The sequence below is a fragment of the Schistocerca serialis genome, chromosome 3, assembly GCF_023864345.2.
Source record: "Schistocerca serialis cubense isolate TAMUIC-IGC-003099 chromosome 3, iqSchSeri2.2, whole genome shotgun sequence".
Classification (NCBI taxonomy): Eukaryota; Metazoa; Arthropoda; class Insecta; order Orthoptera; family Acrididae; genus Schistocerca; species Schistocerca serialis.
In genome coordinates this window covers 210,364,502-210,391,478 of record NC_064640.1, presented here as the reverse complement: position 1 = coordinate 210,391,478, position 26,977 = coordinate 210,364,502, and the positions used below count along the sequence as shown (strand labels likewise).

At 43.9% G+C, this 26,977-nt stretch overlaps 1 protein-coding gene across 1 annotated transcript in view; it reads right to left on the bottom strand.

Annotated features, from left to right (window-relative positions):
* LOC126469929 (collagen alpha-1(XI) chain-like) overlaps nucleotides 1–10,889 on the bottom strand; it is a 546,479-nt gene extending 535,590 nt beyond the window's left edge. The window contains exon 1 of the mRNA XM_050097326.1: nucleotides 10,810–10,889. Within this exon, the coding sequence (XP_049953283.1) occupies nucleotides 10,810–10,882 (73 nt within the window). The 5' untranslated portion in view covers nucleotides 10,883–10,889. The remainder of the gene's footprint in view (nucleotides 1–10,809) is intronic.
* Between the last annotated feature and the right edge of the window lie 16,088 nt (nucleotides 10,890–26,977).

Here is a 26,977-nt window from a genome sequence, read left to right as displayed (position 1 = left end):
TAAAGATCAAAAAATAAGATGAAAAGTGAGATGTGCGGAGTATTTGCCTAACAAGGAGGGCCGATGGTGAAGACGCGGCCGCGAATAGCGCGAGCGCTGGCGTGCCGCACGTGGCAGAGCTAGCGGCGGGCGGGCAGTGCCAGTGAATGGGCTGCGTTATGGCCCGGCCAGAGGTTATCGCTCGCCACAAAACAACTCCCGGCTAAACATTTCACGCACTCCCCGGCCACACGAACGCGTTAATGCACACGTCGCTTCTTCTGCTTCGACATCTGGCAATTTTCGTTATAGCCATGTAATATGCGACCCAGTCAAGAAGAGCCGGGCGGCTCTGGAACGTGGCACGTCTTGCTTAGCCTCTCATATAACTAATTCCTCATCGCAGTCATCATTCACAATGTCATTATACATTATAAATGACCTAGTACATTGTAAATGACCTAGTAGTTAGTGTCGGAAATTCCATGCGGCTTTTCGCGGATGATGCTGTAGTATACAGAGAAGTTGCAGCATTAGAAAATTGCAGCGAAATGCAGGAAGATCTGCAGCGGATAGACACTTGGTGCAGGGAGTGGCAACTGACCCTTAACATAGACAAATGTAATGTATTGCGAATACATAGAAAAAAGGATCCTTTATTGTATGATTATACGACAGCGGAACAAACACTGGTAGCAGTTACTTCTGTAAAACATCTGGGAGTATGCGTGCGGAACGATTTGAAGTGGAGTGATCATATAAAATTAACTGTTGGTAAGGCGGGTGCCAGGTTGAGATTCACTGGGGGAGTCCTTAGAAAATGTAGTCCAGGGAGTGGCAACTGACCCTTAACATAGACAAATGTAATGTATTGCGAATACATAGAAAAAAGATCCTGTATTGTATGATTATACGACAGCGGAACAAACACTGGTAGCAGTTACTTCTGTAAAATATGTGGGAGTATGCGTGCGGAACGATTTGAAGTGGAGTGATCATATAAAATTAACTGTTGGTAAGGCGGGTGCCAGGTTGAGATTCACTGGGAGAGTTCTTAGAAAATGTAGTCCATCAACAAAGGAGGTGGCTTACAAAACACTGGTTCGACCTATACTTGAGTATTGCTCATTAGTGTGGGATCCGTATCACGTCGGGTTCACAGAGGAGGGTTATTTCGTAAGCGTGATAGCGTTACGGAGACGTTTAGCAAACTCAAGCTGCAGACTCTGCAAGAGACGCGCTCTGCATCGTGGTGTAGCTTGCTGTCCAGGGTTCGAGAGGGTGCGTTCCTGGATAAGGTATCGAATATATGCTTCCCCCTACTTATACCTCCCGAGGAGATCACGAATGTAAAATTAGAGAGATTCGAGCGCGAATGGAGGCTTTCCGGCAGTCGTTCTTCCCGCGAACCATACGCGACTGGAACAGGAAAGGAGGTAATGACAGTGGCACGTAAGGTGTCCTCCGCCACACACCGTTGGGTGGCTTGCGGAGTATCAATATAGATGTAGATGTAGATGTAGATGTAAAGATGGTGTGCAGCTAATCGAGTCAGAAAGGACTTAAACAAACTAAACAACCGGTAATTCCACTTAACTGCTTTGACAAAATTCTATTAATATGAACTCTTGTGAAATACATTTTTGACTGTAATCCATGCAAAATAACTGTGTTCTTAAAAAGCTATTACAGCTCCAGCAGACTCTCAAATAACGTCAATTTCAATAGTGCGAATAGCCAGCAGTTCCGCTCTTTGGCATGTGGTGAACAATAAGTTGTTGTAATATCCATACAGCTTACCTAAAGTTGTGCTCTACCAAAACTGCAATACAGTAGTTTTGGTACAGTACATAAATGACATAACAAATAGGAGTACCAGTACTGTTGGTAGCGTTGGTAGAGAAAGAAACGTAAATGATTGTGTGTGTGAGAGAAACTGGTAGCTGACGACGTCTCTTTCTTTTTGCTTGTTTGTTTTGCACATAATTAGAACCGCACATCGTTCAGTGTTAGTCCATTGTGTATTTTATATTCTTACAAAAATGATTTGCATTTTACAAGTACTAAAAATCAGTTGATTGCGTAAATTCTGTGCTTTCCTGTAACCAGAACAATTATTTTTGATACGGGTGCAGTTGACATGCACAAACATGGAAAACTACCACACCTGTGCTAACTTATGACAGTCTACGACAGCTTACGGTAGTTTTACAACTCTAATGTTACCACTATGAGGCTGCGGTAGTATCAAAGTTTCCGCTAGCTAAATCGGGATGAATAACCTTTAAAGCCGATTTAATGGAAAAAAAAATTTCACTTGGAATGTTGCACGTAAATATAATTTTAATTGTTACTAGATTACAAAAATTTCCCAGGAACTTGAAAGTCGGCCACACTTTTCTTTCAGTGAAAGATGAGACATCCCAAAGTAATGTTACTACCTATGTTTTGATAGGACGAAACGCTCTTTCCTCTTAAAATGCAGAAGGCTTTATATGTACAATGGGCGTGCTGCTGGAATTTGTTAAACTTTTCGGGAATCGCCGTGAGAAAGCTGTCATGCGGCTTAGAGAGCTGCATCGCCCAAGAGCGAAAAACCGTACTGTTGTCTTATTTTTGAAGGCAGTATATTTGCACTTTTAGAACAAGCGTTGTGGTATAGAAGAGATAGATTTGGAAGGAAACTCGTGTTGCCCTAGGTGAGTTAATAAAATCACCTATGTCCTTTTTCTCCAGTCAGCAAGAATGTATATGTTTCTTCTGGATCGATAGCATATTCCATGACTTTTCTGGTGCGCATCCGGCTCGAGCGGAGGGAGTGGAGGGAGAAGGAGAAGGATTAGGATTTAATGTCCCGTCGACGACGAGATCATTAGAGATGGAGCATATAAAGTCGTCGAGGGGAAGGATACGAAAGAAAATCGACCGTTTCCCTTCAAAGGGACCCTCCCGGAAGTCGCCTTAAGCGATTTGAGAAATCACGGGAACATGAATCTAGATGGCCGTATGGGAATTTGAACCGTCTTCCTTCCGAATGCGAGTCCAGTCGGCTAACCACTGCATGACCTTTCTCCATGTACGCATCGGGTTATCATTACATCTTTTCCCCGCATTTCTGCTAAAAACTTGCAGGCCATCTCAAGGCATGTCGGTGGATGACTGCTATATGTGCCTACTTATCCTTTCCTTCGAGGAGGTGGGAAGACTGTCGGTAGGTTTTTCAGTCGAAATACCGGAAGAAGTCATAATTTCCTGGACGAGCACCCGAAAAAGGTGGAATAAGGATGATCGAGTCGAGTCACACACACTCCAGCCTGCTTCAGAAGGTACTGCGCCAACAATGAAATATGTGGGAGACATTATTAGGCAACCATTGTGGCTATGGTTAAATCCTGTGTCTGTGTTTTGAGCAGTAGGGTGATTTCCCGAAATCCGTTCCCTGTATCTATTTTGATCTATGATTTTGGATCAAAAAATTATAAATGTAAAAGCAATATGGCCACAGATTCCCAGAATAAATCTAATAGCTTGTTGTAATCTTACGTAATGGCATGACAACGTTACATTCTTACTTAACTCTCTTATATCAAAACCGTCCCTTCCTCAATAATTATGTAAACTGTTTTCTACGGATGTATACTCAAGAATATCGCAACTCTAAAAAATGGCTCTGAGCACTATGGGACTTAACATCTATGGTCATCAGTCCCCTAGAACTTAGAACTACTTATACCTAACAGAGAAAATCGCAACTCTGCCTGTAAACTATTTCACTCACCAATTGAATCTTTGTTATGCCGGCTGCATTACTGTTTCTAATTTTTACAGGCATTAATCTACTTTTATAACAGTTTGACAAACTTCTCTTTTTGCGCAGATAAGAATGGAAGTGGACGGTTATTTGTTCGCGCTAAGCCGATTAGTAGATAGATTAATAACTAAAAACGTCTATCCTTTACCTTTTACTTGTTTTTCGTGCGTAAGACTGAACAATTTAATTTTTGATTTTTAATTTTTATTTTTGAGGAATACAAATCTTTGTGAATAGAGGTTTACACTATGAGTCGTGCTCGAAGAAAATATTGTATGGATATTTTTCTCAGTACTTCCAACTATCTTAAAAGTAATGTTTCAGTTTACATCAAGTACTTGTAAAGGATAGGCTTGTATCTGAAACTATAGTTTCAATATGTATCTCAGTAAGAAAAAAGTGAATTTTCTGTCGTTCGATAAGCACCAGAGCGTCATCGCTCAACTTGCTGCCATAACAACTTGTTATGGAGTAGTGCCCGCCTCACAAGGTAACCAACAATATGTGATAGAGTTTTCCTGATCTTGCCGTAATTTATCAACCCTAGAGAGCTTTATCATTTATCCCATCCCCTCCTTCACCACTCATTTTTACGAACTTTCAACTGTAATAATCACTACAGCGGCTTACCTTCATGTTGTTGTTGTTGTGGTCTTCAGTCCTGAGACTGGTTTGATGCAGCTCTCCATGCTACTCTATCCTGTGCAAGCTTCTTCATCTCCCAGTACCTACTGCAACCTACATCCTTCTGAATCTGCTTGATGTATTCGTCTCTTGGTCTCCCTCTACGATTTTTACCCTCTACGCTGCTCTCCAACACTAAATTGGTGATCCCTTGATGCCTCAGAACATGTCCTACCAACCGATCCATTCTTCTAGTTAAGTTGTGCGACAAACTTCTCTTCTCCCCAATCCTATTCAACACCGGAAACCTCCTCATTAGTTATGTGATCTACCCATCTAATCTTCAGCATTCTTCTGTAGCACCACATTTCGAAAGCTTCTATTCTCTTCTTGCCCAAACTATTTATCGTCCATGTTTCACTTCCATACATGGCTACAATCCATACAAATACTTTCAGAAACGACTTACTGACACTTAAATCTATACTCGACGTTAACAAATTTCTCTTCTTCAGAAACGCTTTCCTTCCATTGCCAGTCTACATTTTATATCCTCTCTACTTCGACCATCATCAGTTATTTTGCTGCCCAAATAGCAAAACTCATTTACTAATTTAAGTGTCTCATTTCCCAATCTAACTCCCTCAGCATCACCCGACTTAATTCGAATACATTCCATTATCCTCGTTTTACTTTTGTTGATGTTCATCTTATATCCTCCTTTCAAGACACTGTCCATTCCGTTCAACTACTCTTCCAAGTCCTTTGCTGTCTCTGACAGAATTACAGTGTCATCGGCGAACTTCAAAGTTTTTATTTCTTCTCCATGGATTTTAATACCTACTCCGAATTTTTCTTTTGTTTCCTTCACTGCTTGCTCAATATACAGATTGAATAACATCGGGGAGAGGCTACAACCACTGCTTCCCTTTCATGCCTCTCAACTCTTATAACTGCCATTTGGTTTCTATACACATTGTAAATAGCCTTTCGCTCCCTGTATTTTACCCCTGCGCCCTTCAGAATTTGAAAGAGAGTATTCCAGTCAACATTGTCAAAAGCTATCTCTAAGTCTACAAATGCTAGAAACGTAGGTTTGCCTTTCCTTAATCTAGCTTCTAAGATAAGTCGTATATTCATGTTTAAATGATTTGATAGTATCTAATGATGAGCACGGCTTAGTTGTCTAGACTTTTGGAAAGATGTTGAAGTGAGTATGAAATCAAATGAGTTTTAAAGCCTGTAATTCTGAATGTGATTCGAAACAAAAATGAAATTTCACAATCAGATGGTTTCCGCACATCGCTGAGTATTTTCTGTGCTTCAAAAGACAAAAAATACTTTGATGTACACATGAAGTATGGTATGATTGGACAAAACTCTATTACGCTGCTGGGCTGCCCTACGACATTTCTTAGGAAATTATCGTCAGCTTACTGGTGAATGCTGGGCGGTGTCCGAATAATCACGCCTAATGGTTGAAGGGAAAAGAAGTTATCCAAATAAATACTTCGGTGCAAGATTTTCCTTCATTATGTGCAGATATCCTTGCTATTTTCCGTCAACATTCACTCCCAGTTTCTGCGATTTAGATATTCCGTACTACCACTAATTTTTGTTGACAGATCTTACGAGAGATTTCTGCAGTTGTTACAAACCTCATTCGTGCCCACGGGTGGAAATGAAACCGCGACCCCATGGTTATCGGCACCTTGCATTACAGAGAACGACTATGTGTATTACATCATTCGTGTTGAAAATAAGTAGATGCTACAGCTATTCTACATTTTCATTATCGATAAAAATCGAGAACTGAAGAGTGCAAATGGAGAAAGTTCTAAGTGCGAAATGTGACATTTGTTAGAAGAGTCAAAAAATAATGTGTCTCTTTTTGCATATAACTGATATGTACCCAAAAATTAAGAAGGTATTGTGGTACCGTAGAATTACGCTGCCCACATCACCACTGCAGAAAAATAACAAGGCAAATTAGAAAATAAATAATTTTTTAAGAATTTTCTAAGTGCCAGGAAATCGAGTGGTTCTACGCACCAATACGAAAGTTTTTGTTTCATGTGACATAACACAGTGACACTACGTTTAATTTTTTTTGGTAGAGAAATACAGTGGTAATATTTTAAGCAGTAGACCTGTAATAAAAATGTTTTTCGTATCTTTCAGATTTATTACAAAACAATAATAAGGAATAAATGCAAGGAAAAATCTGTCAGTATTGACCTGTGTTTCGTACCCAAAACCATTCTTGAAAGCAGATGGTGCAAAGTTTATTGTAAAACTCCTTGTACCGTTGAGGAAGAAATGGCAACATCGCCAAGAGGGCTTTCTGTTTTGCAGCGGATAAACATGGATGCTCTTTCAGACGAAGTGCGACATGACATACATCTACCATGATCTTTCCTCTTTTCAATACATTGACATTTTCCATTCTTCCGTTTCAGAGCAAGAATTTTAATACCTATTTGAGATGAAGGAGTATGAGACACTTTGATCATACTTCATTTGGATATCTTACACGCCTATATTGACAGCAATGTTTCAGGGGCATCTTTAAAGCCACTTGTATGCATTGGAAATGCATGGAATGGGTTCACAGCTTTAGCTGACTCAATAATCTTGTTTAAATCTTGCCTTGCTTACTTTTCTTTGTTTCCTTAAAACTGGAAAATCTCTGTCGCAGGTCAAAATACTGTGCTCACTCTCCAAAAACTTGTGTTATCTCTTAAAACCATCATAGGCTAAATCGAGTGAATGTTGACGCATGACACTTGGGATTCCAGAGGGAGTCAATACTTAGCACAAGGACCATGCGCAGTCTAATAATGAATGTCTGAAACATTTTCTCCATGACCTGACACTAGGAACAAGACCAGGGATAGGCAGAATACTGAGAACGCATTAGCACTGGAAACGCGTTTTGTGAAGGAATGGCACTTTCAAAGGTTTCCGGTTCCACTCTTCAATTCATTCTGTGCGTAGAAATCTCGCACTGTTATAGGATGCCCCCAGAAATGTTTTAAAATCTTTCATTATTAATATGGCGTATTAATGAAACACCAGAACCATTTTCTTTGGTTAGGAATTAGAGGTCCTTGGCAATTGCTCTTGAGCATAGCTACAGAAGTTCTGCGCTACCCGGTGAAACGGTGGAATTATGAAATAAAAGTTATAGTCTGCATCCATGGTTACTAAAAGTCGATGTCTTCAATGGTACTGTCGTCAGATTGTCAAAACAACGATTTTACTGGGACGGTGATAGAGCGTCGTGTCAGTACCACAGCCTTGCCTGTTTGGTGTGGAAGAGTGAGACATGGATGTTCACTTCCTTATCTTTCATTGGTACAGAGGGTTGTACTTGCGGTTCTCCGCCTCCTCCTACTATTCAAAGACGGAAACCAATGTGAAAGCTGGAAGATAGGTTTATGATACTGATGAATACTTCAATACTATCCTAAATGTGCACAATAAATGTGTAAATTTGTACCATAACTTTGTTTTCCGGGTAGTACTGAATATAGATGTAGGTATTAAATAGTTAGATATCGTGTTCCGCGCTGCTTAAAATTTGTGAAACGTCCAGTTCAAACATCAGCGTGATTTCTCTGGATTGTTTCACAGTTATGCTACAGCGCTAGGTACAGTAGTATCTTTCGAAGCTTTGCCGGCCTGATAATCGCTTGGCACAAGTCCAAAAAACACTACCACTTGCGTGGTTGCTCATGTTCCTTGTCACGTGTGACTGTCTGTCTTATTGTGTTGGGACACTTTCATATAAGCACATTCCACGAATTTTTGTGCTAGCTGACACCTATTCACTGTTCTGTAATTGAAATAGTTATTTTATACATGGTAATTCATCGGTTAATTCACACATTGTTATGCGAATATCTGAGCGTTTTGTCAGTAGTGCTGCGTGAAATTGGCTTAATATGCACTGAAAATTACATTTGTACCAGATGCGTTGTGATAAACTGTAATTTTTAATTTAGCAGTAAAATGCACTTTGTATCTGATGAGGTACGAAAAACAGTAGATTGAAAGATTCTAGAAATCTATTTTTAGGCGTAAATATGAAAACAGTTCCTTGAGGCGATACATTGTAACATATAATTTTCAAAATCTTTATGATTAGAGTTTCGTGACATACTAGTAGATTTTCTTATTCTTATGGTACGGCTAGGGCGCCCCGTCGGGCAGACCGTTGGCCGGGTGCCGGTCTTTCAATTTGACGCCACTTTGGCGACCTACAGTCGATGAGGATGATAGAATGAGGACAATACAACACCCAGTCCCTGGGCGGAGAAAATTCCTCGACCCAGCCGGGAATCGAACCCGGACCCAGAGGATTGACAATCCGTCACGCTGACCAATCAGCTACCGGGGGCGGACATTCTAGCAGATGAAATGTAGCGATCAAGACTTTTATTTTTCGATGCTATAAGCATTTTGAAACGTTAATGAAAATAGAAGGTATATTATTTACGTTAATACGCTAAATTTCTAAATAAAGCAAGCAAGACCTGTTATTCCTTGTTAATATCGAAGAATACTATCTCCTACAATAATATAAGGGGCATTCAAAAAGAAACGAGCCGGAGGCATAATTACAGAAACCAATACCTGTATGTTAGAAGTATTGACCCTGGCTGTTGAGACACTTGTCCCACTGTGACACAAGGCGGTGAATGGCTGTCTCATAAAATTCCCGGGGCTGCGATGTTAACCAGTTCCTCACGTACAGATGGACGTCGTCGTCCGAGGTGAATCGTTTACCCGTCAGAGCCTTTTCATGGGGACCAAAAATGACGTAATCACAGGGAGAGAGTTCCAGACTGTATGGAGGGTGGCCGAGAACCTCCCATTTGAATTTCTGCCGCGACTGTGTTGGCCGTATGAGGCTTTGCGTTGGCGTGGAGCGGAATGACCCCAAGGGTGTGATTGCCTGGTCGTTTTGATTTGATCGCTTGGCGATGAGCGGTCAAGGTTTGCGAGTAACACTGAGCATTCACTGTTGTCCCGTGCTGCAGGAAATGAATCAGAAGGGGGCCATCTTGGTCAAAAAAGAAAAGGCTCTGAGGAGCAAACGATTCACGTCCGACGACGATGTCGAGCTGTACGTGCGGAACTGGTTAATATCGCAGCTCTGGAAATTTTATGAGACAGCCATTCACTGCCTTTTGTTGCAGTGGGAAAAGTGTGTTGACAGCCAGGATCAATACTTCTGTCATCCAGGTACTGGTTTCTGTAATTATACCTACGGCTCGTTCTTTTTGAACACTCCCTATATACAGCAAGCCGCCATAAAATTTCTCCTTAAATTGTATCACAGCTACGAATACGTTGGCAACCACCTGTTGGATGCGAAGCGTAGCGTAGCTGAGAAAGATGTCTTGTAGGGACGTCGATGTAAGCGAGGTTAACTAAAGATAGAACCGACTCGCTCTAATAGGCCTTCGGGTCCTGATTCTCCCATTGACACTCATTGAATCGTCGGTGCGGCGCGCTTCTAAAAATTTCACGAGCTATAACTTAGCGTGAGACGTATCTGATACGAAGACTGTTTCTTTTTTCTTATCGGCGGCTGTGTACCGAGTGTCGAACATATGTGTGACTCGTAAGATAAACGTTCTCAAAATATTGAGAAAATAAATTTAATAAGACAAAAAGATGGGAAGCCCCCTCTGTGGTAGGAAAAGTCTTTCGCGGTACGACGTGAAGACTATCACGTTATAAAGTTGCTTTCTTTGCTAGGAATTGGCATATGTCATTCGTGATGTTTCGTATTTATTTATCCAAGGGCGCTCCCAAGCCACAGAAACAATTTTGGATACTATCGCGGTTTCCAGTCTCCCTGTTGTCCCTGCGGAGAAATAGATCGTTTGCAAATCAGAGCGTAGGTAGTTTAGCTATTGAGTTCCAAAACCAGAACTGAGAAAAAAATATTTCGTAAAGGGATAAAAAACAACAGTTGTTTGAAAACGTAAATCTATCGTGCCGCTCTTTCACCTAATAACGACAAATTTCTGCTTAATCCATGATGTTGTCATAAGTTATCTAGATCTAGTGATCGTTTTGCTCATACAAACATTGCAAGTGACTTATAGGACGCTTCGTTAAAGCTATGTCGCTTAATCTTCTCACACATAGTCACCCTGTTTGCAGTTATTGCCCTTACTTTCGTGCAGTCTTCAGACAGATTTGTCGGTCATCACCCGTTGATAACAATGTACTTCGAAATGGCTTACTTCCACGCCATCCCATTCTAAATCCTGCATTATAGTATATTACGATTTCCTGATCACAAGTTGTGGCGTATCAATTTTTTGGCCAGACTCGAGCCTGTAAGCGAGTAGGTGGCGGAGGCGGCGCAGACTCACCGGCTGTTGCGGTCGCAGCGGCCAGCAGCAGTAGCAGCAGCAGCAGCAGCGGCGGCAGCGGCGGGCCCGCCATGGCTCGCCAGCACTGACTGCGCCCGCACACGCTGCCGCCCCGCGACGTGCTCCGCACCGCGCATGCGCCCTACCCTCACACACGCACACGCGAGAAAAAATTCCGACTCGGGAACAGTCTAGTCCTCTTCACATGTGCCACCATCTGCCAACATCACAGACCTGCGGCCGCGACGCTCCTCGCACTGCACGGGTGCAACGCCCTCCGCTTCTGCACGCACCGACTAGGGGCCTGCTCCTGGACGACGTTTCGCAACGGCAAACCACGGCTTACACAACCTCTCTTTACGTCACTTACGCCCTCTAACAAACTAAACCCTTAAAGGAGGAGAACACTAAAAAATGGTTCAAATGGCTCTGAGCACTATGGGACTTAACATCTGAGGTCATCAGTCCCCTAGAACTTAGAACTACTTAAACCTAACTAACCTAAAGACATCACAAACATCCATGCCGGAGGCAAGATTCGAACCTGCGACCGTAGCGGTCGCACGGTTCCAGACTGAAGCGCCTAGAGCCGCTTGGCCACACCGGCCGGCAGAAGAATAGTAGCAAAATCGGATAAATTCTAGTGTCCGATACCACCCGTCGGCTTTGACCAATGACGTCATACGTAAGGCAAAGATGCTGAGATGGACAATCTATGAATCGAACGGATTATACTCGTAAACAAATGAATGTAGTATGCCATAAAATAATACATTTAATGCGACTATTATTTACGCGCGAATTTCATTTAAACGAGTTGAAGATGACCAAAATAAATCAGAACACGAGAGCAATTACGATTGCATATATTATGTAATATAATAGAACAGCGTTGTGTAGAACCTGTTGCCAGCTATGTGGAAGGCGTATTATACCGTTAGCAGAGCCTGTTCTATTATATTTTCCACACGTACTGCAAAAACGATCTAAATAATGAATCATCGAATAGTTGGAATCGGTAACTAGAAGCAACCTATGTAGGAGGTCATTTCTAGTTACCGATTCCAATATTACTGTTTGTTGCGCAAAAATCTTAAATCAGAAACGTGCGTAAAAAATGATCTTGTTAGTGAACTGCAGAATACGACTAGACTTTCAAAAAATGAAAATCTTTACACACATTACTGCGCGCGCAAATAAATAAAATGCAAAAAAGACCATACCTTGCAACCGATAACTATACTACACGAAAGTCACACCAGCTGCAGTAGCTCCAAATAACACTCAGTAAAATCGATACACCAGGAGTGACAGTAAAAATAAGACATGCGTAGCAAAAACATCAAAAAGGAAAACATAATAATGGCTACATAAAAAGAAACTTACCGCATATGAACTTTCAAAGGAGTCAAAGATCGAGGCTAAGAATGAAACAAGAACGTAAGAAGAAATAATAATGTTAGAAGGTCAAACTGTAATGAAAGAAGGAAAATCCAGAATAACTAATGAAAAAATAATAAGAAACACAAACTCCAGGCACGAATGAGTTACCACTCAAATCATTCTTCCCGCCCTCAATCGGACGCAAAATTTTAAAATAATAAAAAAATGAAACCAAGAGTCAATCACATAAACCCTCAGGTAAAGACACAGTAATACCCCTCGGCCCACCATTGTAACCAGAAAATAATAAAACGACAGAAAAACCTCCCTCCAGAGAAACCTAAAAAGTAGCAGTCGCGCAACACAGTAACGTAAAGAAAACGCAACGTAAAACAAGAAAAAAGTATCAGACCCACCAACACCTAACTAACAAAACGAGGCCTGTACATTTTGCTGACTACTTTCATAAATGCAACAGAAATCCTTCTCTTTCCCCGCAATGACGCCCAATGATTGCAAAAACTTTATAGTTGATTTACGGTCACTCATTTTCTGAAGCAGAATTTTCGCAGTAAAAACAACTGACTTATCCATAACGAACAGCGTGAGCAATGAAGACCTTATAAATCACGACTACTTTCATTAACAAAAGATGACGGAAACAAATTATGAGACGAAAACAAAACAATCTACATCGAATACGAGCGTAACGAGGAAATCCAGAGAAATCATTTAACGTTCATCAACAGCAATCTGCGGCACAAGCAAAATAACATCACACATTACGTCATTGGTAAAAGCTGACGGGTGGTATCCGACACTAGAATTGACCCGTAACATCTACATCTACATTTAAACTCCGCAAGGCACCCAACGGTGTGTGGCGGAGGGCACCTTACGTGCCACTGTCATTACCTCCCTTTCCAGTTCCAATCGCGTGTGGTTCGTGGGAAGAACGACTGCCGGAAAGCCTCCGTGCGCGCTCGAATCTCTCTAATTTTACATTCGTGATCTTCTCGGGAGGTATAAGTAGGGTTCAAATGGCTCTGAGCACTATGGGACTTAACATCTGAGGTAATCAGTCCCCTAGAACTTGAACTACTTAAGCCTAAATAACCTAAGGACATCACACACATCCATGCCCGAGGCAGGATTCGAACCTGCGACTGCAGCGGTCGCGCGGTTCCGGACTGAAGCGCCTAGACCCGCTCGGCCACAGGGCCGGCTATAAGTAGGGGGAAGCAATGTATTGGATACCTCATCCAGAAACGCACCCTCTCGAAACCTGGACAGCAAGCTACACCACGATGCAGAGCGCCTCTCTTGCAGTGTCTGCCACTTGAGTTTGCTAAACATCTCCGTAACGCTATCACGCTTACCAAATAACCCTGTGACGAAACGCACCACTCTTCTTTGGATCTTCTCTATCTCCTCTGTCAACCCGACCTGGTACGGATCCCACACTGATAAGCAATACTCAAGTATAGGTCGAACGAGAGTTTTGTAAGCCACCTCTTTTGTTGATGGACTACATTGTCTAAGGACTCTCCCAATGAATCTCAACCTGGCTCCCGCCTTACCAACAATTAATTTTATATGATCATTCCACTTCACATCGTTCCGTACGCATACTCCCAGATGCTACCAGTGTTTGTTCTGCTATCATATAACCATACAATAAAGGATCCTTCTTTCTATGTATTCGCAATACATTACATTTGTCTATGTTAAGGGTCAGTTGCCACTCCCTGCACCAAGTGCCTATCCGCTGCAGATCTTCCTGCATTTCGCTGCAATTTTCTAATGCTGCAACTTTTCTGTATACTACAGCATCATCCGCGAAAAACCGCATGGAACTTCCGACACTATCTACTAGGTCATTTATATATATTGTGAAAAGCAATGGTCCCATAACACTCCACTGTGGCACGCCAGAGGTTACTTTAACGTCTGTAGATGTCTCTCCATTGAGAACAACATGCCGTGTTCTGTTTGCTAAAAACTCTTCAATCCAGCCACACAGCTGGTCTGATATTCCGTAGGCTCTTACATTGTTTATCAGGCGACAGTGCGGAACTGTATCGAACGCCTTCCGGAAGTCAAGGAAAATTGCATCTACCTGGAAGCCTGTATCTAATATTTTCTGGGTCTCATGAACAAATAAAGCGAGTTGAGTCTCACACGATCGCTGTTTCCGGAATCCATGTTGATTCCTACAGAGGAGATTCTGGGTTTCCAGAAATGACGATACGCGAGCAAATAACATGTTCTAAAATTCTACAACAGATCGATGTCAGAGATATAGGCCTATAGTTTTGCGCATCTGCTCGACGACCCTTCTTGAAAACTGGAACTACCTGTGCTCTTAACCTGAATATAGAACTGACGGAATGAATATCTGGCATGGAGATCTCTTCTGAGGTCATGAACATAGGTCTTTTTTTATCCATTGTTAGAGAAACACGTCTTCCAGACCATCTATCCCATCATAATTTTCCATATCTACCCATCGTAATGAGAGGACTGAACACAAAATATTCTGCCTTCATCTTATTAATGTGTAACACCTTCACGAGCTTCAGGAACTTCACGGTAACTAAAATGTCGTCGTCGATTGCATAGTAGTATTTACACTGAGGTGCCAAAAGTCATGAATACATCCAACTATCCTGCCGGACCTCCTTTTGCCGGGCGTAGTGCAACAAATCCACGTGGCACGAACTTAACTTGTAGTCGGAAGTCCCCTGCAGAAATATTGAGCCATGCAGCTTCTATAGTCGTCCTTAATTGCGAAAATGTTGTCGGTGTAGAATTTTGTTCACTAACTGACCTCTCAATTATGTCCCATAAATATTCGATAGGATTCATGTCGGGCGGTCTGGGTGGCCAAACCATTAACTCGAACTGTCCAGAAAGTTCCTCAAGCCAGCCGCGAAAACTTGTGGCACGGTTACGTGACGCACTGCCATCCATAAAAATTCCATAGTTGTTTGGGAACGTGAAGTCCATGAAAAGCTGAAAATGGTCTCCTAGTGGCCGAACATAACCATGTCTAGTCAATGATCGGCTCAGTTGGACAAGAGGACAGCCTACACGATTACGGAGCAATCACCAGCTCGCACAGTGTCTTGTTGCCATCCACAAAAATTCCATAGTTGTTTGGGAACGTGAAGTCCATGAAAAGCTGAAAATGGTCTCCTAGTAGCCGAACATAACCATGTCTAGTCAATGATCGGCTCAGTTGGACAACAGGACAGCCTACACGATTACGGAGCCATCACCAGCTCGCACAGTGTCTTGTTGAAAACTTAGGTCCATGGCTTCGTGAGGTCTATGCCACACTCGAACCCTACCATCAGCTCCTACCAACTGAAATCGGGACTCATCTGGACAGCGGACTGTTTTCCAGTCGTCTAGGGTCCAACTGGTGCGGTCACGAGCCCAGGAGAGGCTCTGTGGGCGATGTCGTGATATTAGCAAAGGCACTCGCGTCGCTTCTCTACTGCCAGAGCCCATTAACGCCAAATTTCGCCGCACTATCCTAACGGATACGTTCGTCGTACGCCTCACATTGATTTCTGTGGTTATTTCACGCAGTGTTGCATGTCTGATAGCACTAACAACTCTAAGCAACCCCCACTGCTCTCGATTGCTGAGTGAAGGCCGTCAGCTACTGCGTTGTCCGTGGTGGGAGGTAATTCCTGAAATGTGGTATTCTCAGCACACCCTTGACAGTGTGGATCTCGGAAGACTTAATGCCCTAACGATTTCCGAAATGTAATGTCCCAGGCGTTTAGCTTCAATAACCATTTCGAGTTCAAAGTTTGCCCGTCGTGCGGCCATAATCACGTCGGAAACCTTTTCACATGACTCACTTGAGTACAAATTATAGCTCCGCCAATGCATTGCCCTTTTTGGGCATAGTTGTTTGGGAACGTGAAGTCCATGAAAAGCTGAAAATGGTCTCCTAGTAGCCGAACATAACCATGTCTAGTCAATGATCGGCTCAGTTGGACAAGAGGACAGCCTACACGATTACGGAGCCATCACCAGCTCGCACAGTGTCTTGTTGCCATCCACAAAAATTCCATAGTTGTTTGGGAACGTGAAGTGCATGAAAAGCTGAAAATGGTCTCCTAGTAGCCGAACATAACCATGTCTAGTGGGCCATACTACCGCCACCTGTATATGTGCATTTCGCTATCCAATGAGTTTTGTCACCTCATTGTGTTTGGGATTAAAATTGTTTATACAAGAGGGGAATCGGGTCTCGTCTTCAGCTTCAGATTACAGAAGAAAAGTCAGGATATTAAAATATATATAGTTACATACAATAGCTGATCAGAAGTGTCTGGAAACCTATTAGTGGGTATTATTAGGGGTTATGTCCACTCTTCCCTTTATGATGGCCTGGACTCTGCTGCGTACACATCCAGTGAGGTGCCTAAATGTCTAGGAGGAATGGCGGCCCATTCTTTCTAAAGAGCCTAAACCAGAGAAGGTAGTGATGAGGGACTCTGGGGTCTCGAGCGAAATCGACGTTCTAACACATCCCAAAGAGTTTCCAGTGGTTTCAGATCCAGACTCTGGGAAGGCCAATCCGTTTCAGGAATGTTAATCTCCACAAACTATTGCCTCAAAGACGCTGATTTACTACAGGGTGTACTGTCATGCTGATACAAACCCACGGGAGGTTCGAGTCCTCCTTCGGGAATGGCTGTGTGTGTGTGTGTGTGTTGTCCTTAGCATAAGTTAGTTTAAGCAGTGTGTAAATCTAGGGACCGATGACTTCAGCAGTTTGGTCCCTTAGAAATTCACACACATTTGAACATTTGATACAAACAATCATGGTCTCCGAAGTACTCCTCTATTGAAAACATTACATAATGTCGTAAACTGTTTTCATATCCGTCCACGTGTGCCATTTTCTTCAGCTCAATAAGGGGACCACACCCTAACTACAAATAACATCCCAATAAAATAACACCGATCCCTCCGTACTTCACTGTTGAGACTGAACATGATGACACGTGACGTTCTGCACGGGTATAGCTTGGTCCATCACAAAAGTCATTCATTTCTGCCATCCACTGATGAGTGGCTTTGCTCTCGCTACCACGTCAAACGTCGCTTAGCACTGACTAAAGAAATGTGTAGCTTATGAGAAGCTGCTTCATCAGTGAACTCCATTCTTTTTAACTCCGTACGCACAGTCATTGTAGTAGCTGGAGTGCTGGTAGGAATTCGGAACTTACCAGTGATTCCTTACGCCAATGTGATTCGAGTTCTTACAACCATCTCCAGAAATGCTCGACGGCCCCAGCTGTTAGTACAAGAAGCTGAATGGCCTTAGTTTAGCTGTGGTTGTTCCTTCGCGTTTATATTCAATGATCACATCACCAACAGTCGACATTGGCAGCTTTAGATGGGTTATTACTGATGGATTTGTTACTCAGGCGACACACAATTAGTTGTCCACGTTCGAAGTCACTGAGGTCTCCAGACTGACACATTCCGCTGTTTCTACGAGGGTGAGTCAAATGAAAACCTTAAATATTTTTTTAAATATTACTTATTGTGCAGAAGTGGTACAAAGCTGTATCACTTTTCAACATAATCTCCACCACGCTCAATGCAAGTCCTCTAGCGCTTACAAAGTGCATAAATTCCTTTAGAAAAAAGTTCTTTTAGTAGTCCGCGCAACCACTCGTGCACTGCGTGGCGTACCTCTTCATCAGAACGGAACTTCTTTCCTCCCATTGCGTCTTTGAGTGGTCCAAACATATGAAAATCACTTGGAGCAAGGTCTGGTGAGTATGGTGGATGAGGAAGACACTCATAATGCAGGTCTGTGATTGTTGCAACAGGTTTAGTCCCCAGTAACGATTCTTGCAAGGAAGCCATCACCTTCTCGTTCAGAGCGCCTACTAAGTTCTTCACAAGTATCAACACGTCGTTCTCTCATTTCAGGAGTCAGGTGCCGTGGCGCCCATCTTGCAGACACTTTGTGAAACTGGAGCACATCATGCACAATATGGTGTGCTGACCCATGACTAATCTGTAAACATGCTGCAATGTAATTCAGTGTCACTCGGCGGTGTTCCTTCTCTATGGCTTCAACTGCTGCAATATTCTGTGGGGTCACAACTCGTTGTGCCAGACCTGGACGAGGAACATCTTCCACTGAAGTCACACCATTTGCGAACTTCCTACTCCATTCGTAGACTTTCTGCTGTGACAAACATGCAACACCGTACTGAACCTTCATTCGTCGATGAATTTCAATAGGTTTCACACCTTCACTACGCAAAAACCGAATAACAGAACGCTGCATCTGCACTATGCTGCCACCTACAGGCAATTCTGCACGCTGTTTGTAGCACGCTTACCAACTTACAGGATAACGGCACGAAATGTCGATTTGTTATTACAAATTTAAGGTTTTCATTTGACTCGCCCTCGTAAATCTGTACTGACAACAAAATACTTCCCGCCTCCTTTTGTACTGGCGGGTCTGCCTCTTGTGACATTCCGCATAACATAGGAGTGTACAGATACCTTTGAACAGAGAGTGCACTTAAGCAGCTTGATCACTAGTTTTGTATAATAAATCAGTACTCACACATTCACCGATGAGCCATCGCATTATGACTACCTGTTTAATAGCGTGTTGTTTTACTTCTCAAACATAGTAGAACAGAGATTCTGCTTGGCATAGACTCTACAAGTTCGTGACAGGAATCCAGAAGTATGTGACACCAAAAGTCAACGCACAGGTCAACCAATTCCCGCAAATTACGGGGTGATGGTTTACGGGCACGAAGCTGGCGTTCGATGTCTGTTCCAGTGGATACAGATCAGGCACATTTCCCGGCCAAGACATCAATGTGAGTTCAATATTATGCACCCAATCCACTGCAGCAAGATTTTCACCTTGCAACACGGACAGTTATCGTAATGGAAGATGTCATCGCCGTAGGGGGAGACTTCAAGCATGAAGCGACGAAAGTTGCCCGCAGTAACATTCATGTAGTTCACTGCTGCCATGATGCCTTTGATTACCACCACAGATCCCATGGAAGCCCAACTTAATGTACCCTACAGCAAAATTCTGCCATCAAAGGCCTGCATCTGTGGCGCGGTGCATGTTTCCTGCAGTCATTCGACTGGATGACGGCGTGTAAGGACCCATCCATCGGCCTGGTGTAACAAGAAATGCGATTCATTCGACAGGCGACGCTTTTCTATTGATCCACGGCGAAAACTCAGTGATGCTGTGAGCACTACCATAGTAAATGACGACGTCGTTTGGTGAAGACAGGAGCACGTAGGGGTTATGTAGTATGGAGCTCCATGTTCATCAATAGCCATTGAACTGTGTGCTCCAAAACACTTGTGCCTGCACCAGCATTGTATTCTGTCGTCAGATCTGCCACAGATCGCTGCCTGTCCTGGATTACACAGTGGGGGATCCTCCGACCTCTACGTTTTGTCATGAAACGTGGTCGTCCAATACCATAAGACGTACTCGTTATTTCACCATGTATGTGTTAAATCGGGGACCTAGAAACGATGGAGAGGCTTCGTCCCGCCATAGCCTTCAGTGGTTCATAACCCCACAACAGGCCACCGCAGTCCACCAACCCCACCGCCGCCCCACACCGAACCCAGGGTTATTGTGCAGCTCGGCCCCCAGTGGACTCCCCCCGGGAACGTCTCATACAAGACGAGTGTAACCCAAAATGTTTGCGTGGTAAAATAATTATGGTGTACGCGTACGTGGAAACGGTGTTTGCGCAGCAATCGCCGACACAGTGTGACTGAGGCGGAATAAGAAGAATCAGACCGCATTCGCCGAGGGAGATGGAAAACCGCCTTAAAAACCATCCATAGGATGGCCAGCACACCGGACCTCGCCACTAATCCACCGGGCGGATTCGTGTCGGGGACGGGCACGCCTTCCCGCTTGGAAAGTAGCGCGTTAGATCACGCGGTTAAAAAAAAAAAAATGTTCAAATGTGTGTGAAATCTTATGGGACTTAACTGCTAAGATCATCAGTCCCTAAGCTTACACACTACATAACCTAAATTATCCTAAGAACAAACAAACACACCCAAGCCGGGACCAGCCGCTCAGTCCGTGACTGCAGCGTCCCAGAGCGCTCGGCTAATCACGCGCGGCAGACCACGCGGTTAACCGGGCGGACTGTTTAGCCATGCTTCAACCACTTTTCATAGGTGTTCATGGCACTAGTACTCCAACAGGCGACCAGCTTCGCCGTGTCAAAAACTCTCTTTTCCATACTCAGGTTCAAAAAAAAATGTACCATTTCTGAAAACCGCTTATATCAGTGGATTTCCGCATTTGCGGCCCATATCTTTGCTATAATAACTGCCCCTTCGTTTCTCTTCCACTTACATTCTTTCCTTATGAGTCACGTGTCCGCAGCACCACCAGGAAGCAGTCAACTTCGCGAAGGGCAGTGGTCATAATGTTATGCCTCATCAGTGTAAGTAGTAGAGGTTTGTCGGGGCGACGTACAGGATTCGAATCTCTCACGATGTCTTCCGAGATATCTCATTTGGATTATGGTCGTACGAGCTGAAAGAGGATAAGAACATAAGCCACGCGATGTGAAGGAGTAGAAGAGCACATCCTCTTGTGTGTAGACTGTTCCTCAGACCATTGTAAGCCATTTTTGATTCTAGAGCGATGGGATGGTAATCTGTCTAGCTGAAGATACAGACTGCTTCTATCATTAGCCAATCCCATGCGAATCACGCACTCGATTTCATCTCAAATGGTTCAAATGGGGCTGAGCACTATGGGACTTACCTTCTGAGGTCATCAGTCCCCTAGAACTTAGAGTTACTTAAACCTAACTAACCTAAGGACATCACACACATCCATGCCCGAGGCAGGATTCGAACCTGCGACCGTAGCAGTCGCGCGGTTCCGGACTGAAGCGCCTAGAACTGCTCGGCCACAGCGGCCGGCAATTTCATCCCATATAACCTTCCATCATATGAGAATACTTCCAGTACCTGACTGACGGGTCTCAGTCAAGTGGTAAAACAGATTACTCTATTTGCCGTGGCGACAGCACTCTGCTCATGAGTATTACACCTCATTTACCACATGGTTACGCTAAACAACTCCACCAGCACCTCACAACTGACATCCATGTCTTCTGCGCGCTTAATTTTTATTGTCAGGCAGTATACTGAATCTGATCGGTTATGGCTTTATATTGAATTTCGCGAGTGTGGGATAAAATTTTATGTATGACCGTAATAACGCAAGTCAATTTTATTTTTTCGTTCGCGTTTCTTTAAAACCCATAGGCCGCAGTTAGTTTTGAGTAGACAACCAGTTATCTGCAGATAACTGAAACATGCATTGATGTAAAAATTTGACGAACAGTTCGTACGAATACCTATCCCACTGCGGGAATGTGTGGTGTAACTTGTAGTCTGAACGAACGTGGTAAGAATTACCTTTCACAGCACTTATGAGACGTAATGAAGAAGATAAGTGAAGGAAATATAATAATTACCGCCTTGAGTCTACAAGTAATACTTTGCAGAAATACTGAGACACGTTTTCCACAAAACTCTGTACATTATCAATCCTGTTGCGCGTTTCACTATGCCATCGGAGCTATACAACACGAGAGACTGATGTGTGATGATACTTCTAAAACACGTTAGTTCCTTGCCTCGTTCTAAGTACTATATTTTTCTAGATCCTCTGAGAGAACTGTGACAAATTGTTGTATTCCACTAATGAATAGTAGATCCATAGTTCTATTTTACCGCCACGGTACTATTTACGTATTCTGAATGAAATTTGTAAGGCGTTGATCCAAGAATATAAGCATTCTCAAATAATAACAGCATGGATACAAAAACCATCGTCCGCAGCTCGTGGTCGTGCGGTAGCGTTCTCGTTTCCCACGCCCGGGTTCCCGGGTTCCATTCCCGGCGGGGTCAGGGATTTTCTCTGCCTCGTGATGACTGGGTGTTGTGTGATGTCCTTAGGTTAGTCAGGTTTAAGTAGTTCTAAGTTCTAGGGGACTGATGACCATAGATGTTAAGTCCCATAGTGCTCAGAGCCATTTGAACCAAAAACATCGGTAATGTAAAGCTGAACTCACATTTTTTTCACATTACATCCTGAAAGCCATGGACCAAATCAGTCAGATACGTGCAGCGTTTCTTGACTTAAAGTATTTGAATCTGTTAAACGTCTACGTCTATTCTCGAAAGTACGATCTTACGGGATTTCAAGCAAAATCTGTGACTGGAGTAAGGATTTCAGGAATACTTGGTAGGGGGTATGCAGCATGTGTCCTTGGATGGAGTGTCATCGACAGATGTAGCTGTATCTTCAGGTGTGCCCCAGCGAAGTGTGTTTGAACTCTTCTTGTTCCTGTTGTGCTCAAATGAGGGTGCAAACAATATTAATAGTAGCCTCAGACTTTCCACAGATGATGCAGTTATCTACGCTGTCCAGTCGCTTTGAGGTAACCACTGACTATGCTCGACGTCAACGTGCAATAACCACTCACAAACTGCAGGTGGCAGCACAAGTATTGTAGGGCATATAAAGTGTGTCGGGGGGACGTGGAAAACAGTGCAGTCAATGTCGTAATGCGTAGAGGGAATGATTTATCCGAAGTCCAAAAGGGCATGACCATTGGCTTTTGGGCCAAAGGTGGAAGCATTTCCGAAATGGCGAAATTTATAAACTGTTCGCGTATTCCGTGCACGGCAAAATGGCGCTATTCGAAACTGGCGCCGATGCAACTGTGGTGCAGGACCGACCATAGATGACAGGAGTGCCTGATGAACCGAGGCGATACCAACAGTGTCTCCTCAACGACCGTTCAATGAACGATGCTGCGTTTGGGCCTCCACACCAGGCATCTAGTTTAAGCACTCGTGCCCACTACTGTTCATCTCACGCCAATACCGCTACAGGATGTCCTCAGAGTGGCGACAGGCGGCCTTCTCATATGAATCAAGTTTTATGATCCGTCGGACAGGTGGCCGATTGTGTGTACGGAGTGAAACTTCTGAAAGCAAACACTCTGCAACAATCGTCGGAAGGACCCAGACCGAAGGAGATAACGTTATCGTCTGGGGAATGTTTTCATTGAATTCCCTGGGTGACGTCGTCATTCTGGAAGGCAGAATGGAGCAAAACAAGTATGACTCCATCTTCGGGAATTATGTCCACCGCCAAATGCAGTTAGTTTTTCCTCCTCATGATGGTACCTACCAGCAGGACAATGCAACGTGTCGCACAGCTCGCAGTGTACTTGCTTCATTCGATGAGCACCAGGATGAGTTTACATACTCCCCTCGCCATCAAAGTCCTTAGATGTAAACCCAATCTAGAATCTATGACACCAACTCGATCTGGCTGTTCGAGTCAAGGATCCTCAACCGAGAAACATAGTTCAGTCGGCCACGGCACTGGAATCTACATCTACATCTACATGATTACTCAGCAATTCACATTTAAGTGCTTGGCAGACGGTTCATCGAACCACAATCATACTATCTCTCTACCATTCCACTCGCGAACAGCGCGCGGGAAAAACGAACACCTAAACCTTTCTGTTCGAGCTCTGATTTCTCTTATTTTATTTTGATGATCATTCCTACCTATGTAGGTTGGGCTCAACAAAATATTTTCGCATTCGGTAGAGAAAGTTGGTGACTGAAATTTCGTAAATAGATCTCGCCGCGACGAAAAACGTCTTTGCTTTAATGACTTCCATCCCAACTCGCGTATCATATCTGCCACACTCTCTCCCCTATTACGTGATAATACAAAACGAGCTGCCCTTTTTTGCACCCTTTCGATGCCCTCCGTCAATCCCACTTGGTAAGGATCCCACACCGCGCAGCAATATTCTAACAGAGGACGAACGAGTGTAGTGTAAGCTGTCTCTTTAGTAGACTTGTTGCATCTTCTAAGTGTCCTGCCAATGAAACGCAACCTTTGGCTCGCCTTCCCCACGGTATTATCTATGTGGTCTTTCCAACTGAAGTTGTTCGTAATTTTAACACCCAGGTACTTAGTTGAATTGACACCCTTGAGAATTGTACTATTTATCGAGTAATCGAATTCCAACGGATTTCTTTTGGAACTCATGTGGATCACCTCACATTTTTCGTTATTTAGCGTCAACTGCCACCTGCCACACCAAACAGAAATCTTTTCTAAATCACTTTGTAACTGATACTGGTCTTCGAATGACCTTACTAGACGGTAAGTTGCAGCATCATCTGCGAACAACCTAAGAAAACTGCTCAGATTGTCACCCAGGTCATTTATATAGATCAGGAACAGCAGAGGTCCCAGGACGCTTCCCTGGGGAACACCTACATGGCTCCTGAACCCTGTCGGCACCTTCCGGAACCTCACTGACTCTTTTTCTCCACGTCTTGCAGCGGCCCACACTGCAAAAGGAGGTTATTCAGGCTTTCGACAGGTGGTCACATTAATGTGACTGGATGTGTATAATGAAGTACTGCCGGAAAAAAGCTGCACATACAGTGTTTGAGGTATTGATAAGATTTAAAAGCGGTGCAAAGACTGGAAAGTTCTTTTAAATGTCCAGAATTATAAAATTCTGTAGTTCACAGTACGAAAACATGTAGTATCACATACCTACAATATCAATGAGTCACACTTGGAATTGCCCAACAACTGAAATAACTTTTAGGGATATGAAATGGAACGGTCAACTACGCTCAGTGGTAGGTAACGTTGGTGGTACGCTCCACTGATAGAATACTGATAGAAATGCAGCGAGTCTGCAAAGGTAATTGGTTACAGAACACACGTGCTGCGCATTCAAATGGCTCCAATGGCTCTGAGCACTATGGGACTTAACGTCTGAGGTCATCAGTCCCCTAGAACTTAGAACTACTTAAACCTAACTAACCTAAGGACATCACACACATCCATGCCCGCGGCAGGATTCGAACCTGCGACCGTAGCGGTCGCGCGGTTCCAGACTGAAGCGCTTTGAACCGCTCGGCCACACTGACCGGCCTGCTGCGCATTCTACACTGCTGGCCACCGTAAATGCAACACCAAGAAAGACAAGAGGTAGCACAACAAAATTTATTTTGTGGATAACATGTTGACCAAGTATCAAATGATTACGTTTACAGACGTCTGTGACGTGTGGTTCCTGCCAGAATCAGTAGCCAGAGTAGCCGCCATTGTTGGAGATCACCGCTGCCACACGTCTCGGCATTGAGTCAAAGAGACGTTGGATGTGTTCCTGGGGTACAGCAGCCCAAGCAGCTTCCACACGTTGCCAAAGATCATCTGGTGTGGCAGCTGGTGATGTAATCTGGGTCACTCGTTGAGCAACTATGGACCACATGTTTTCTATCGGCGAAAGATCCGGAGAGCGAGCCGGCCAGGGAAGCAATTCAATCTGGTTGTTGACGAAGAACCTTTGGACAATGTGTGCCACGTGTGGTCGCTCATTATTCTGTTGAAATATGGCTGTGGCCGAGCCCTGAAGGTAAGGAAGGACAACTGGCTCCAGCACCTCGGATATGTAGCGCCGGCTATTTAAAGTACCGGCAATGCGTACTAGAGGCGTGCGAGAGTAATATCCAATACCGCCCCATACCATAATACCCGGTGCAAGACCAGTGTGGCGGTGCATAATGAAGCTGTCCAGCATCCTCTCTCCACGGTTTCTCCACACTCGAATCCGACCATCGTGGTGCTGCAGACAGAAGCGTGCCTCGTCAGTAAAGACAACGTCATTCCATTCTGCCGTCCACATCCGTCTGTCATCACACCATTGGCGACGGAGACGTCTGTGGTTCTGCGTCAATGGTAGACGAAGCAATGGACGTCTTGCGGACAGACCACTCTGCTGTAAACGGCGTCGAATGGTACGCGCAGACACTGGATGATGCGTTACAGACGCAATGTGCTGTACTATGGTTCGGGATGTCACTGAGCGATCCGTCACTGCCATGCGCACAATTTGCCTATCAGCACGTGCAGTGGTGCACCGAGGTGAATGCGATCGACCACGTCGGTCCGTCGTACCCTCCTGCATCCAACGGTCACATATCCGCATTACAGTTGTTTGGTTTCGTCCAACACGACTAGCGATTTCTCTGTACGATAATCCACAATCTCGGTAAGCCACTATCCTTCCTCTGTCGAACTCGGATACTTGATCAAACGATGTTCGAGGTTGTCTATGAGGCATAACTGATCGTCTTGTGAAACAACCACAAGGTAAACACACGTGCCGAACGTACACTCGTCGACAGGTACGTGCCGAGTAAAACTGTGAGGGACGGGAAAAACCCACCGTGGTACAACAACAAAGTTAGGAAACTACTGCGAAAGCAAAGAGAGCTCCACTCCAAGTTTAAACGCAGCCAAAACCTCTCAGACAAACAGAAGCTAAACGATGTCAAAGTTAGCGTAAGGAGGGCTATGCGTGAAGCGTTCATTGAATTCGAAAGTAAAATTCTATGTACCGACTTGACAGAAAATCCTAGGAAGTTCTGGTCTTACGTTAAATCAGTAAGTGGCTCGAAACAGCATATCCAGACACTACGGGATGATGATGGCATTGAAACAGAGGATGACACGCGTAAAGCTGAAATACTAAACACCTTTTTCCAAAGCTGCTTCACAGAGGAAGACCGCACTGCAGTTCCTTCTCTAAATCCTCGCACAAACGAAAAAATGGCTGACATCGAAATAAGTGTCCAAGGAATA